At 47.9% G+C, this 13,675-nt stretch overlaps 1 protein-coding gene across 3 annotated transcripts in view; it reads left to right on the top strand.

Annotated features, from left to right (window-relative positions):
• The window catches only part of RPH3A (rabphilin 3A), an 89,284-nt gene extending 76,112 nt beyond the window's left edge, over positions 1 to 13,172 (top strand). For 2 of the 3 annotated variants that reach the window (XM_031442762.2, XM_031442765.2), the window contains 6 exons: positions 1,457 to 1,583; positions 3,203 to 3,259; positions 3,961 to 4,115; positions 7,330 to 7,411; positions 10,087 to 10,183; positions 10,998 to 13,172. In XM_031442762.2, the coding sequence (XP_031298622.2) occupies positions 1,457 to 1,583; positions 3,203 to 3,259; positions 3,961 to 4,115; positions 7,330 to 7,411; positions 10,087 to 10,183; positions 10,998 to 11,128 (649 nt within the window). In that variant the 3' untranslated portion in view covers positions 11,129 to 13,172. The remainder of the gene's footprint in view (positions 1 to 1,456; positions 1,584 to 3,202; positions 3,260 to 3,960; positions 4,116 to 7,329; positions 7,412 to 10,086; positions 10,184 to 10,997) is intronic. The other variant, XM_064481209.1, reaches the window with a different exon arrangement.
• Positions 13,173 to 13,675: the final 503 nt, after the last annotated feature.

Genomic DNA, 13,675 nt, shown 5'->3' with positions numbered 1-13,675 from the left:
TGGGTCCAAAATGGTGATTATTTTTAAGTCATTGGAGACACACTGTCCTGCAGAAGAATGGGGTTGCCTACAGCCTGTCCAGCTGAACAGAGACAGCTTCTTTTTCCAACTGTGTACAGTATGGGGCTTGGCAGGAGGCCATTTGGCCCTCTAGAACTTTGAACGCTGTTCAACAAATGTTGATGGCCAGGGAGTGAGGTGTTGTTAGTCTCTGTCTGCCCCCCATGCCTTGGGGGAACAAGTCCTGTCTTCCTCTTAGTATATGTCAGGCTGATTACTGTGTCTTGACTGGTCCTTTTGGCCTCCTAAGGGATCTTTCTCATGACCTGCTGTTTCTACACCTCTAGTCTGCTCAATGCTGTGCAGAGTGGATTAGAAAAGACAGGTTAGTGTTCTAGGATTCAGGAGACCTGGATTCAAATCCTGGTTCTGCCTCTTACTAGGGAAAAAATGATTCAGCCTTAAAGTGGGTAACTTAGAGGTTTGAGGGGAGGAAAAATTAACTGAGGTCACTAAGCTCCTAGCCTCGCTTTGCAAAAGGTGGTGCTTAAATCGCCATGAAGTAGATGAAAAAGGGGGGCTGAACTTTATTAATCATCCAGGAAATGTAAATTAAAACTACAAGGAGCGACTATGGCCCCCTCGGAAAGGCTCAAATTCAAGACTGACACAATAAAGTTAGAAGGAAGAGCAACCAAAACCTGCAGAAACTGCTGGTAGGAGTATAACTGAGGGAACCCCTTTAGAAAGCTGTTTAGAAGTTTCTACCAAGGCTAAACTTATGTGTAGTCCATGCATCAGCAATCCCACTCCTAGGAAGGTACACGATAGCGGTATGTACACGTGCATACGGAAAGCCGCGAACACGGACGTCCCATTGCAGCCTCATTCGTAACAGCTAGAGACAGAGCTCAAAGGCAAGTGCCCATCCGTAACAAAATTATTATGGTATCTTTACACAATGGAATACGAAAAAAAGGACAAACTACTCTAGACATGGATGAATCCCACAGACACAATGTTGAACAAAAGAAACCAAACATCAAAGAATCTCTATGTCTGATTTTATTTATATAAAGGTCAAAAACAAGGCACTGAATCTTGCCAAGAGGACGAGACCATGGTTATCTCTGAGGGAGGCAGTGACTAAGAGGGATTGTGAGGTTCTCTGGGAGCTAGCGTGTTCTATATCTTGATCTGTCTGGGTGGTGGCTGCACGTGAGTGTATGCATATGCAAAAATGCAGCAAGCTAGAATTTTAAGATTTGCGCGAGTTACTGCTTGTTAAGTTATGCTACAATAAAGAATAAAAAGAATCTGACCTAGTGCTCAGTGAATAGGGAGTTGTACCATTCCCGTGCACATCACACACTCCAGTATCAATCACAGCTCTTAGCACATAGTAGGAGCTAATATATGCTCTTCCTTCTTCCCCCACCCTTTGTGGCCCCCACAGGATCTCTGTCTGTGATGAGGACAAATTTGGCCATAACGAGTTTATCGGAGAGACCAGATTCTCCCTCAAGAAACTGAAGCCAAACCAGAGGAAGAACTTCAATATCTGTCTGGAGCGGGTGATCCCGGTGAGTGCCTTTGCCCCGAGGGTTCTGTGGGGGAACAGAGTTGTGGGGTTTGGGGTGTTGCCTTCTTCGGGGCCAGCAAAGGATGTGATGGATCTGTAGGTCACCACACAGTAGAGGGGCTGTGGCAGCTGTTGGGAGGAGGGTGAAGATTTCAGGTCAGAACATCGGGGTTGCATCCTGGCTATGCCTTTCACCAGCCCTGTGTTAGCACCACTTCTGAAGGGCCATGTGGTGTGGCAGGTTGGCCTGCCTGGGCACAAAGCCCAACTCTGCCATTTCCCAGCTCCCTGGCCTCACCAAGGGTCTGAACTATTCTGGGCCTCAGTTTTTCTTATCTATAAAATGGGTATTACAACAACACCTGCCTCATAGGAGGGTTGTGTGAAAGACATAATTAGAACAGAACCTAGTACATGATAAGCACTCATGAATTAACTGTTATTATTATAGGAAATAATACTGCCTTACCTGCCTGTCAGTCATGAAGTTAAAAAGCATCATGCAGTTAAGCAGAAGTCAGGATAGCAAAGTGCCTAAGAGCGTGGGCTCTGGAGCTAGGTTCCCTGGGTTTGAATCCCAGTCTCTGCCACTTATAGTATAACCTGAGCCAAATTACTGAGTCTCTCTGTGCCTCCATTTTCACATCTGTAAAATGGGATAATGTAGTCCCAAAACCATAGGTCTCTTAAGGATTAATGTGAGAGCACATGTAAAGCGTTAGAACTGTTCCTGTGAGATGTGATGCTCACCTTTTGAGAAAGCTCAAGAACCAAATTGAGATTGTTCCTTAGTCTGTGCTACAGAATATGGTGTGGCTCACAGGTCGTCCATCCTCAGGCTGACCATCTGGTGGGAGGATGCTACAGGACTCCCCCTCCTACCCTCCATGGCTTCCGCATGGGGAGCTGGCCCACTGCCCGGGGGGAGCAGGCACACAACAAGGCAAATTGCAAGGAGGAATTTACACTGAATGCCAGGCTCCCTATAAATCATTAAAGATGTGCCTGGCAGTGAAGCATTTCCTCTGGGTCTTTGCCTGATAACAGCTGGTTCTTCAGGCTTCCTCTTCCTCCCCTCCCTCAATGAGTCCAGTTGGTCAGGACAGGGGCCAGGCCCCCGTCTGGGTCATCAGCTCCTGGGTCTGCCCACCTTGCCATGATGGCAGCAGCCACAGAACTCTGCTGATCATCTCCTTGGCTCTTTGCTCTTAACCCTCCCAGGGACAGCTCCCCTCATATGCCCCACCAAGGACAGGGCTGACAGGCTAGTCCTTAAGACCCCTGTGCCACTTCAGCCAGAGCAGAGGAAATCTTACCTGTCTTATTGGCTGTGTGACCTTGGGCAAGTGGTTTAACCACTCTGACCCTCAGTGTCTTCATCTGTAAAATGGGGATAGTAATACAGCCTACATCATAGGCTGCTGTGCATTGACATGGTCTCTTAAATGGTTAGTGGTATATACATCTTAGCTAAAGGAAGGAAAGCTGAAGGGCCATGGAAGCTTGGCTCCCTGTGGCTCTGGATGCTAGTGGAGTGGTGAAGGGTTTCTGGTCTTTCTTCTGTCAGGAGATGCGCCCCATAGACAATGTTATCTTTTGTTTCTATTTCTTTCCTTTAAGATGAAGCGTGCGGGGACCACCGGAACAGCCCGAGGCATGGCCCTTTATGAGGAGGAGGTGAGGCCTGAGTGGGTGTTGAAGCCAGTCAGGGTCTGGCATCCCCCTTTTCTCTCTCTCCCTGGCCTCTTTCCCACTCTTTCTCCCCAAACCATGAGAGATACCCTTGCCTAAGGCATTAGAACATGAGACTAGGAGGCCACTTTTCCCATCTGGGGCCCCCAAGGTGGGGAAGCCCCATCCTCTCGCACACCCAGGAGACACCATTGATGTCCTCGGCCCTGTTGGTCCTCTGCTGCCCTGGAGCAAAGCCATGTTCCCTCTGTGGAGACAGAGGGCAGGTTCTTTGTGCTGTGTGTCTGGCAGAGGCTGGGGTTGGGCTGCAGGTCCATGCCCTCAGTCCAAGTTCCTCATGCCACCCCAGAGACTACACTTTGAGAAGACTGGTTGTAGCGGGGTGGGGAGTCTGAGCTCAGAGTCGGGCTAGGACCAGGGTCAAGCTCAGCCTATGATCAGAGTCAGGCTCAATTCGTGTCTAAGCCAGAGTAAAGCTACTGGTCTCCCTGTGCCTGGGAATGGGCCCCTAGACTTTCGTCATTTTCTCCTCCCAGGAGGCTGGTGCATTCACTCTCCATGGTGCTGATTGCACTGGCGCTGGCCCAGCTCTTCCTACTTGCCACAGGCTCTGTCTTAATGCTCACCATCCATACTGTCTGGACCCCTCCCCTCCTATACCCACACACCCTCTTCTCCTACTGCAGCAGGTGGAGCGTATTGGTGACATAGAGGAACGCGGCAAGATCCTGGTGTCCCTCATGTACAGCACACAGCAGGGAGGCCTCATTGTGGGCATCATACGCTGTGTGCACCTGGCGGCCATGGACGCCAATGGCTACTCAGATCCATTCGTCAAGCTGTGAGTCAATGCCTTGGGACCATAAATGGGCCGCAAAGCCGGTGGGTGGGTCCTAGATCCTCGCCAAAGGAGGACCAGAGAGCTTCCCTAAGATCATTGTGCAGTGAGGCCCAGAGAGGGCAACAAACCTGCCCAAGGTCACACAGTGAGACGGATGTCCGAAACTGGCTAGAGTGTGAGTCTGGAGTCTCAGATAGCCACACTGGTATGTCACCCACTTGTATGAGAAAATTTTGTGACTCTGTTTCCTCCTATTGGAGAGGAGCAGTCAGCAAGGTTGCAGTAATCCCATTTGTAGCCCCCAGGAATCAACAACACATCCTTCCATCAAAAGAAGCAACCTGGCTTTTTCTGGATTCAGTCTGGAAATGCTCGAAGAAAAGACCTTAGATTTCGGGGTTATTCCAGTCATCTCAGTCACGGGGAACAAGAGAGACTTTGTGATCTGTTAGTCTGGGTCCTCTTGAGAAGATACCAAGAGGGGATTAAACAGATAGGATATCACTAGAAGAAGTGCCTGCGTGAGGGAAAATGAGGAGAGAGTCGGGTGAAACGGGACAGCTGTGAGATGGCCATTGGAGTCTGACCCTGAGTGAGGGGAAGAGGGAGCGGGGGTGGGTAGAAGCATCCCAGATGCAAGTTCAGCAAGGCCATCAGGGAGTCCTCAAGCCAAAACGGGCCATCAGGTGAGCCCACATCCCTCAGGAGCAGGTCTGCCATAAGTATCCCTGCCGTGTTCAGTCAACACCTGGAGCGTGGCTTGGCACATGCATGGTGTGGATTTCCAAGCCCAGCAGCTGGATCCTTGGTCAGTTATGCTTCTTGTAGTTGGAGGACCACCAGGCACATCCTCCTGGCTGCCACTGAATAAGACATGGGGTCCTGCTTCCCTGTGTCAAGTAACTATAAGCAAGTTACTTGACCTCTCTGAGTCTCAAGATTCTTCATTAGTAAAATGAAGACAAAACTTCTGTTTATTTCCAAGAATGGCCATAAGGATCAAATGAGATATCCTGTAAAAGGAATAAAATTGTGCCTGGTACAGAAATATTTAGCTACTCTCAATAGAATCCTGCCTTGCCTCTGGCAGTAAAATGTGTGTTTACAGGTTTGTGGTTGAGAGCCTGAGCTCTGGGTCCAGACTGCTTGGTTTGAATCCCGGATCTGATAGTCTTCAATATTCTCTAGCTGTGTGACCTTGGGTTCATGCCTTCATATCTCTGGGGCTCAAGTCCTCATCTATAAAATGGGAGAAGTAATACTGCTCATTAGGTCCTGTCTTCTAAGAAGCAGACATGAAGATGAGATGTGTAAGAGATTTGTTGGGGAAAGTGCCTGTGAAGGAAAATTGAGAGGGAGCTGGATGAGGACCACAGAGACAACAGGCCTGGTACAGGTCTGATCCCTGTGGAGGAGCCGGGAGGATGGTTGGGCAGGACGAGTCTTGGGTGGAGGTGCAGTCCTGCAGAAGTTTCAACCAGGGTGATGGGGAATCCTTGAGCACAAAGTTGCCCATTGGAGGAGCACTGCATCTCCCAGAAATGGGGCTGTCCGCTGTCGCTCCTGGCTCAGGTATTGGCTGGGAGCAGCCTGTGGGGCGCATGGTCACATGAGAACATGGTGGTGAATTCAGAGCCCAGCAGCTTGTCAGTTTTGCCCCCTGCAGTTGCAGATCTGACAGGTGCATTTTCGTGGGATCTGGTACATAGTAAGTGCTCAATAAATGCCTGCCGTGATGTTTATAAATAATTACCGTCACGGTCTTCCTCATGGCAAAGAGTGTTTAAGTAATGTTCTCTCCAGCCTGGAAAACGCTCCCTCCCCTCTTGCCCTCTGCCTTTCATAACAGAAAGCAATGCTTCCCTTAAGGTCATGGCTAAAAATGAAGCCAGTGTGGACTTTGCTCCAGATTTTCTTTGAAAGAGGACTTAGTTAACGAAAGAACACAGATGTCAGGAATGAGTTCAATTTTTAGGAGTAATTTGGTGTAATTTTCTCATAGGGTCCAATAGAGAACATTAGCTCATAGGCTCCTGTGCTGCACTCCTTTGGACCCCAGCCACATGCAAATTGTTTTCCTTAAATGATTCTCCCCACCACACCTTCTCCCATCCACCCAGCCCTCCAGAAGAAGTAGATTTGCTGCAGTCACCAGTGAAACAGCTGTCCTGGTGGCTGTTGTAAAGAAAGGGAACAGGAGATCATTAATCAGTTTAAGATCCAGAATTGCCCTTTATTTTCACTCAGCACTTGATACCTTTCATTTCCTCTTTTGTGTCTCTTCTTTACGATTATCATCAAAAGCAGTTCTGTGAGTGAGAAAGAAAAGTCTGCTCTCTGCAGATTGGGACATGGGCATGCTGAAGTTACATTCATGTTCAGAGTTGCACAGCTAGTGACAGCTTGCATCGGAATCCAAATGTCCAAACTCTTAGGATTTGTTAGCTCATTTTGTTTATTTATCCAGAAAATATTGATTGAGCACCTACTATGTGTCATGCATTGTGCCTACACTGGGGAAGAGATTTCTAGGCAGAGGAAATAGTATGTGCAAAGGCCCTGGGGTGGAAGGCAGAGTGAATGATGGTAGGGTGAAGCACATGGTGCAAGATCAGGCTGGACAGGAGAGGGGATCCAACCAAGTCTTAATGCCACATCAAGGATTTTGAACTTCACCCTGAGGTCAAAGGGGAGACACTGAATAGTTTTGAACAGGGGACTGATCGTAATCAGATTTGCATCTTCTCCTTTCTGTCCATACTCTCATCATCTCTCTAGGACTTGAGGGCAACTTAAGAGATAATCAATAGTGAAGCCTCAGGCACCATCATCCAGGTACTTAATTTGATCCATTGAGAGAAAGGCCTGGCTAAGGGCAAAGACTCCAGAGGGAGCAGCTGGATTGAGTCCCCAGCTGAGTGACCGGAGGCACATGTCTCAACATCTTTGAACCCTCAGTTTCCTTGTATGTAAAATGAGTGGTTGTAATTCTACCATCTAAGGTTTGTTGAGGATTAAATGTGCATAGGATGCTTAGTGTAGTGCCTGGCACCAGGTAGATGCTGTAATGCACACTGGTCATTATGAATGTTGACTCATTTTCTGATCTGTTCATTAATTGTTCTCCTGACATGGGAAGGATCTTTGGGGTCATCATGAGGCTGTTCTTATTCATGAGTCTTCATCCATAATAGCCTCTCCTCTCTCCTCTCAGCTGGCTGAAACCAGACATGGGAAAGAAAGCCAAACATAAGACTCAAATTAAGAAGAAAACCTTGAATCCTGAATTTAATGAGGTAAGGCTGCCCCATTTTTTGTCCTACTCTGGGATATTTCCTATATGTGAGAGAGGAATCAGCTCCCTGCTAGAAAGTTGTGAAGCATGTCCAAAAAAAAAAAAAAAAAAGCTTTCTGTCATAGATCAACTCGAATTAGCTAAAGGAGAAGGAATGAGTTCCTTGTCACCAGGAGGAGTCAAGCCTGAGACAAAAGCCAATAGATTTGGAACAGCACAGGGAAGTCTTTGCATTTGAGGTGAAATTGAATTGAATCATCTCTAAAGTCTTTACCAATTCTAATAGTACAGAATGCTGCTATTTGAGGGAATAAATAGGGGTAATTGTGCCCTTTACCACTCACCCAGTTGGCACAGCCCTCTCCCTCTCCCTCAATCCCCAGGTCCATCCAGTGCATCAAATCCTGCTAAAGCCACTGTCAAGATACCCACTGAATGTGTTTCTTCCTCTGTATTCTCACTGTTTCTTGTCAAACATTCCATGTCTGGACTATTGCAGTAGACTCCTGACTCACTTCCCTGTGGTTGGCCCATCCTCCACATAAGTGTGAGCTTTCTAAAACATGAATCTGAATTTATCACCCCTTTGCTTAATGCAACAATAGCTCTCTAACTTCCTAGCATGCCAACCAAGCCCTTTCAAACTCACACCCCAGCCCGGCCCCATCTCGCACTCCTTGTCCTCTAGACACACTGAATGCCATGCAGGTCCCTCCCTGGCACACCTCTCAGCTTTGCACCTGCTGCTCCCTTTTCCTGGGATTCCGTCTCTCTCCTTTCCTCTCTGGCCAACTCCTAGTCATCCCTCAAGAGTCAGTGTAAGAGTTCATTCCTGCAGCTCTGTCCCCAGGCTTGATGCTTTCCTCCATCTTCTGCTGTCCTTCTGGATTTTAATTACCCATTGGCAAGCCTGTCAGATACTGAGGATCCAGAAATATCTGTTGAATATAATGATCTTAAGTTGGGTCAGAGTCCCAGCATTGGTTTTTACCAAATGTTGAAAAATGGGAAAGCGAAGCTACCATACATCTGTTTTGTATTGTTTGATTCTTTAAAAACAAGCACCCACATGTGCGCATGTGGGGAGCATTCTGTGTAAACAAGAGCCCAGAGCACTTACTGGCTGGTTGGTCCTGTACCCAGGTCTCTCTTTCAGCTGGACCCCTGGCTTCCCAACTCGGACTTACAAATTTTGAGTAAGGAGCCAAATATTGCTGCCCTGCCCTACCTTCTCCTGATATGTGAACAAGTCACAGAATAAGAAATCCTAATAGTCACTAAACTCATTAGCAGTAGAGAAAAAGGCAAATCAAGACCAGACGTCGTATCTCGTAAGAAACTGGCATGCAAATGTTGTAAAATGTTGATACCCAGGATTGGGAAGCATGTGGAGAAATGCACACTCTGTGGGTGAGAGAGAAGAGTGGTCCTAGTTCTGAAGGGGGGGTTGTCAAAACGCTACAAAAACCTTAACATTTTAAAAGTCAGATTCCATTTCTGTCGAGAAAGGAAGTATAGTCACATATCTGAAAATTCCAAACGTATCAACATGTATCCAATCCAAATCCCCTTCTTTCCCCAGCTCCACCATCCACTTCTGTCCTATCTTAATCCATTTCCGGGATTAATATATATATGAAGCAAATATCTGTGCAGCCAGCTTTCTTGCTGTACACAGAACGTACCATAGTATATACCCACTGTCCTTAAAATTTTACAAATTCAGAAAACACTTTTTGGAATTTATCCTAAATAAGTCACCTTGGATTAACACAATGATTTAGCTACAAGGATGCCTTGTATCTTATCATTAATGATAGTGGAAAATTGGAAACAACCTAAATACTTAATTATTGAGCATTAGGTTATGGTCCAGCCACATAACTGTTAGAGGAAGCCATTAGAATAGTGATGTAGGAAAAATATTGCTAACAAGTAAAGTTGGTTTTTACTATATGTTATAAAATGGGAAAAGGAAGCCACAGTACTCATATTACTCATATTATATTTCTATAATATAATACTCAAATATTTCATATGATAGAAAATTCAAATTAATAGTCATACTAATTTTTTAAAACATACATCAATGTGGTCACACACGAGGAATGTCGACAATGGTCATTCTTGGGTAGATAGAGTACATGTTCTGGTTTTGGGTTTTTGGGTTTTTTTGCTTCCTTGTTTGCTGTAAAGGAGAACATGAATGAATTTGATGATTAGGCAGAAGAGTTATTGACAGAATCAGATTATCTGAAAACAAGCACCTAACCTTCATGTCAGTATCAGTCCCCTCAAGGACCTTTAATCTCTGAATGATGGAGAGGATGGAAAACTCACTTCAGACGTTATCAGAATGGAAGAACTGAGTTCATGGCCATCTGGCTTCAAGGAAACTTGACCAGGACCAGCCCTCTTAGAAAACCCCCGCCAGTCTTCACAATTTCAAATAGAGAGTCATTGGAAAAGAGAATTACAGAGCTTGAGGGGCTTTGTTCTACAGAGTGTTTGTTGAAAGGGGATTGTCAGGCCTGGGGCAAAGGTCCCCTTGATTCCAGACACTCAATACAAGGGCCTCCCCTTGGTCCATGAACCCCTAGGACTCAGCCCCTTAGCTCCTGATGCCAAAGGCTCAGAGAACTCTTTCACTGACGTGGCTTCCCCTGCTGAATCCAGGAGTTTTTCTATGACATCAAACATAGTGACCTGGCGAAGAAGTCACTGGACATCTCAGTCTGGGACTATGACATCGGCAAGTCCAATGATTACATCGGTGAGTGCTCCCAGCTCCCGGGGAAAACCCATCCTCTATTCTCCCAGGAGAGGATAGCCTTAGCCAGGGACGCAGAGGGTCGAGGCCATCGCTTTACTTTGACAATTACGTTGTCTAAACACTAATTCGGGACCCATGGTCCTCATTTGGGTCCAATTTGCAAATGCCTTTATGTGAAAGAGCTTTGAAAGCTGGGAAGATTAGGTCATGATAGGTTATTTGCTGAACAGTTCACCTCCAGTGGGATAATTAAATTACAGAAGAGTGGGATGTGTGGCCCCTGCAGAACATAGGGTGCAAAGGAAGTCTCCTTAATCCATTTGGAAGTCCAGATGAAGGTCCTCGTGTTCCCAGTACACCTCCAAGTGGTGAGGAAGAACAGTCCTTACATGTGGAGCAGGGAGGGAATTCCGGACAACAGAGACAGCATGAGCGAAGGTGTGGAGGCTGGACTGAGCCGGGGGTGAAACTGACTTTTTGGAAATAGACAATGAGTCCCCAGAAGTAGTAAGAGAGAATTTCAGCAGATAAAGTGGTGTCTTGAAGAAGGTCTTATAAAATAGACCATGAAGTTATGACTTGATGCTACAGTAGGGAGCCGTTGCAGGTTCTCGAGTAGGCAGTCTGTAGGCAGAGAAGGCCAGTGGTAATAATACCTTAACAACAGCCCTCCAGAGAGAATGGATCCCAAGTGGCTGGAGGACATCACTGCTTGGTGGCAGTTTTTCTCCAACTAGACATTTGGGTCCAGAATGAAAAGTCCTGTGCGTGCTTCCACTCTGACCACCTGCCCCTATCTTCCCGCCTTGTCCAGGAGGCTGCCAGCTGGGCATCTCAGCCAAGGGAGAGCGCTTAAAACACTGGTACGAGTGTCTGAAAAACAAAGACAAGAAGATCGAACGCTGGCACCAGCTACAGAATGAGAACCACGTGTCGAGTGATTAGGATGGAGCCCAGGCCCCCAGCCCCATGCCCCATCCCCCCAGCCTACCCCAGCTGCCCTTGCGCTCTGGTCTCGTCTCTACACCTCCCACACCCCATCCCTCCCAGAGCCTGCCTTTGAGGTCTGCCCCACACCTTGGACGTTGCCACCCAAAGCCTCCCCTTTCTGTGATGCTGCGATGCAGCCCCTCTCTGATCCCTCAGGGTTGGAGCCACAGGGATCAAGATGGAGAGATTTTCACAAGAAGGTTGTTAATTTAACAACTACTCAGCCTGGGTAAATTACAAAGGTTCTTCATCATTTGGGACTGTTTTTAGACCCTCCTTGTCCTTGGACTCACACTCACACACACATACACGCACACACACAAAATTTGTGTTTCCTACATCTCATCTGCCTGTATCCTCAGTTGTCAGCAGAACTAGACAAGGCTGTGAGGCTGAGCATTGGGGCAGACATGGGGCAGACATAGAGCATCCAGGCTCCCGTCCAGGTACCCACCTCTTCCACATCAGACACCCTAATTGCCATGAAAACAGACCCCCGTGTTTAAAACCTGCCCCCATGACTAGGAACCCAGCTTCCCAGCTACAGATGCATCAGGAAATGACCATGCAGAATACCCAAAGGGGCTTACTTAGTAGTCCCCCTCTTTCAGGATGTCCTCTATTTGCTTCCTAGCAGAAGACAGCTCCCATCCTCCACCAGCCCTCCTTCACTCTCCTCCTCCTCCTCCCCGTTCCCGGTCCCTGCCCCTGCACCACACTGAACTCGCCCTCTTTTCCCCCACTTCTCTGCTCTCCTCTCACCTCTCTCCCCTTCTCTTTTCTCCCTCCCTAAGGAGATAAAATAGCAAAAGCAAAAAAGTGTATCTTAACGCAGCCTCACCTTCTCGCCTCCCCTCACCAGCCTAACCAGCAAACTCCGAGGAACTAACAGAACCCGAACTCCCACATGGGTCCGCGCTTCTGTAACCACACACCTTTCCTGTTGGCAGAGCTGGTGTCCTCACGGGCCTCAGGCTGGCTGCTGGCACTGCCCCAGGTGCACGACAGCATCCTGCAAGCTGTGTAGACGCCCCAGAGAGGGGCTTTCTCAGCCCCTGGCCTCCCCACGTGGGTGCACAAGGTGTTTAAACCAGAGTTCTGGGTTGCAGGGGGCCTCCCCAAAGCCCCCAGCCTTTCTCTTTCCTTTGCTCTGAGTTAAATGAATCAATGACACCCCTTGCCCCTGAAACTCTCTCTCTCTCTCTCTCTCTCTCTCTCTCTCCTTCTCTTGCACCGACTTCATTGTGTTGGGAGTATAGATCCCCATCATGGATCTCAAACTTTACAGAGTGACAGATCCTGACACCAAAGGCTTTGTCCCATCATGGATTCTTCAGTCTTTCTTCCAAAATAAAAAATGTTTTAAAGGAGGAAAAGGCAACGGGGACAAATGTTGTAAGTTTAGGGGTCCGACAGTCTTCAGTGCCCTGTGAGAATGGCTTGATTTCTCTGGATTTCCAGGAAGTCTTACCCCATGAAAATCACCTCCCTCTGTCCAACACCCCGTCATTAGCTACAGAAGCCGTCAGACAGACACTGAAACTCACTTTCTCCAGCCACACACCTTGTAACCTTCCATTTCAGTGCCCTCCACCCCTAGCTCCCTTGACAAGTCATGGGAAGTCACTGATTTCTCGCCTTGAATAACCATTTTCTAGACACAGAGTACTTAGTATTTCCACCTTCTCCGAGATGGCCAGTGGCTTCCTGGCTGCCATCTTCCCTACTGACCCTCTCTCTCCCCAGTGGCCCCCTTGGTGCCCACTCTCAGCCCACCTCCTTTTCATGGTTGCCTGTAGGAGAAAGCATGCTGGCTGTGTCGCCCAGGCCTAGCGCTGGTATCGGTGCTGGAATCAGCATGCAGCTAGCTCACGGTGCCCCCGGTCCGGGCACACGGTCTCCCAGGCACGTGTCAGCACCTCCCTGCCCTCTGGTGCATGCAGAACCACCCATCACCATTCTTTGTGATGATGTAGGCAACAATAAAGTAGCAATATCCAGGAAAACAGGTGGCCTGGGTTTTTCCTTTCTGGTTTCTGGCAGTTCTTTCTCCCCACCTAGGGTACGTGACGTTCCTTGGATAGTCAGTATTTAATGGGCGTCTACTATGTTCCAGCCACTGGGGATACGGTGGTGAACAAGGCAGATGTGGTCCCTGCCCCTGTGAAGTTTGCTTTCTGGTGGGTTTCATCTTGGGCAGGGGGGCTCAAGCCAACTTGGCTGACCTCACATCCTCCTGGAAGAATGGTTTTGGCTGGTGTCCACCCAATCAGAAGGCGGCATCCTCACCTTCTCCCCTCTACTCCAGCCTTGGGGTGAAAGTCCACTTTGCTCTAAAAGTCCCTAGGGGTTGTGGAATCAGATAATTTCAGGGCTGAAAGAGACCATCGCGTTGAGCCACGGACTAGTTCAACTAACACACTTATATGACAGATAAATAACCCAAAGCCCAAAGCAGGTAATGACACATCCAACGTCTCATGGCAGCAATGCCAGGAAAGG

The sequence above is a fragment of the Camelus dromedarius genome, chromosome 31 (assembly GCF_036321535.1).
Source record: "Camelus dromedarius isolate mCamDro1 chromosome 31, mCamDro1.pat, whole genome shotgun sequence".
NCBI classification, from domain to species: Eukaryota; Metazoa; Chordata; class Mammalia; order Artiodactyla; family Camelidae; genus Camelus; species Camelus dromedarius.
Note: the sequence above shows the minus strand (reverse complement) of the source record. Positions and strands in the feature narration are given on the sequence as shown.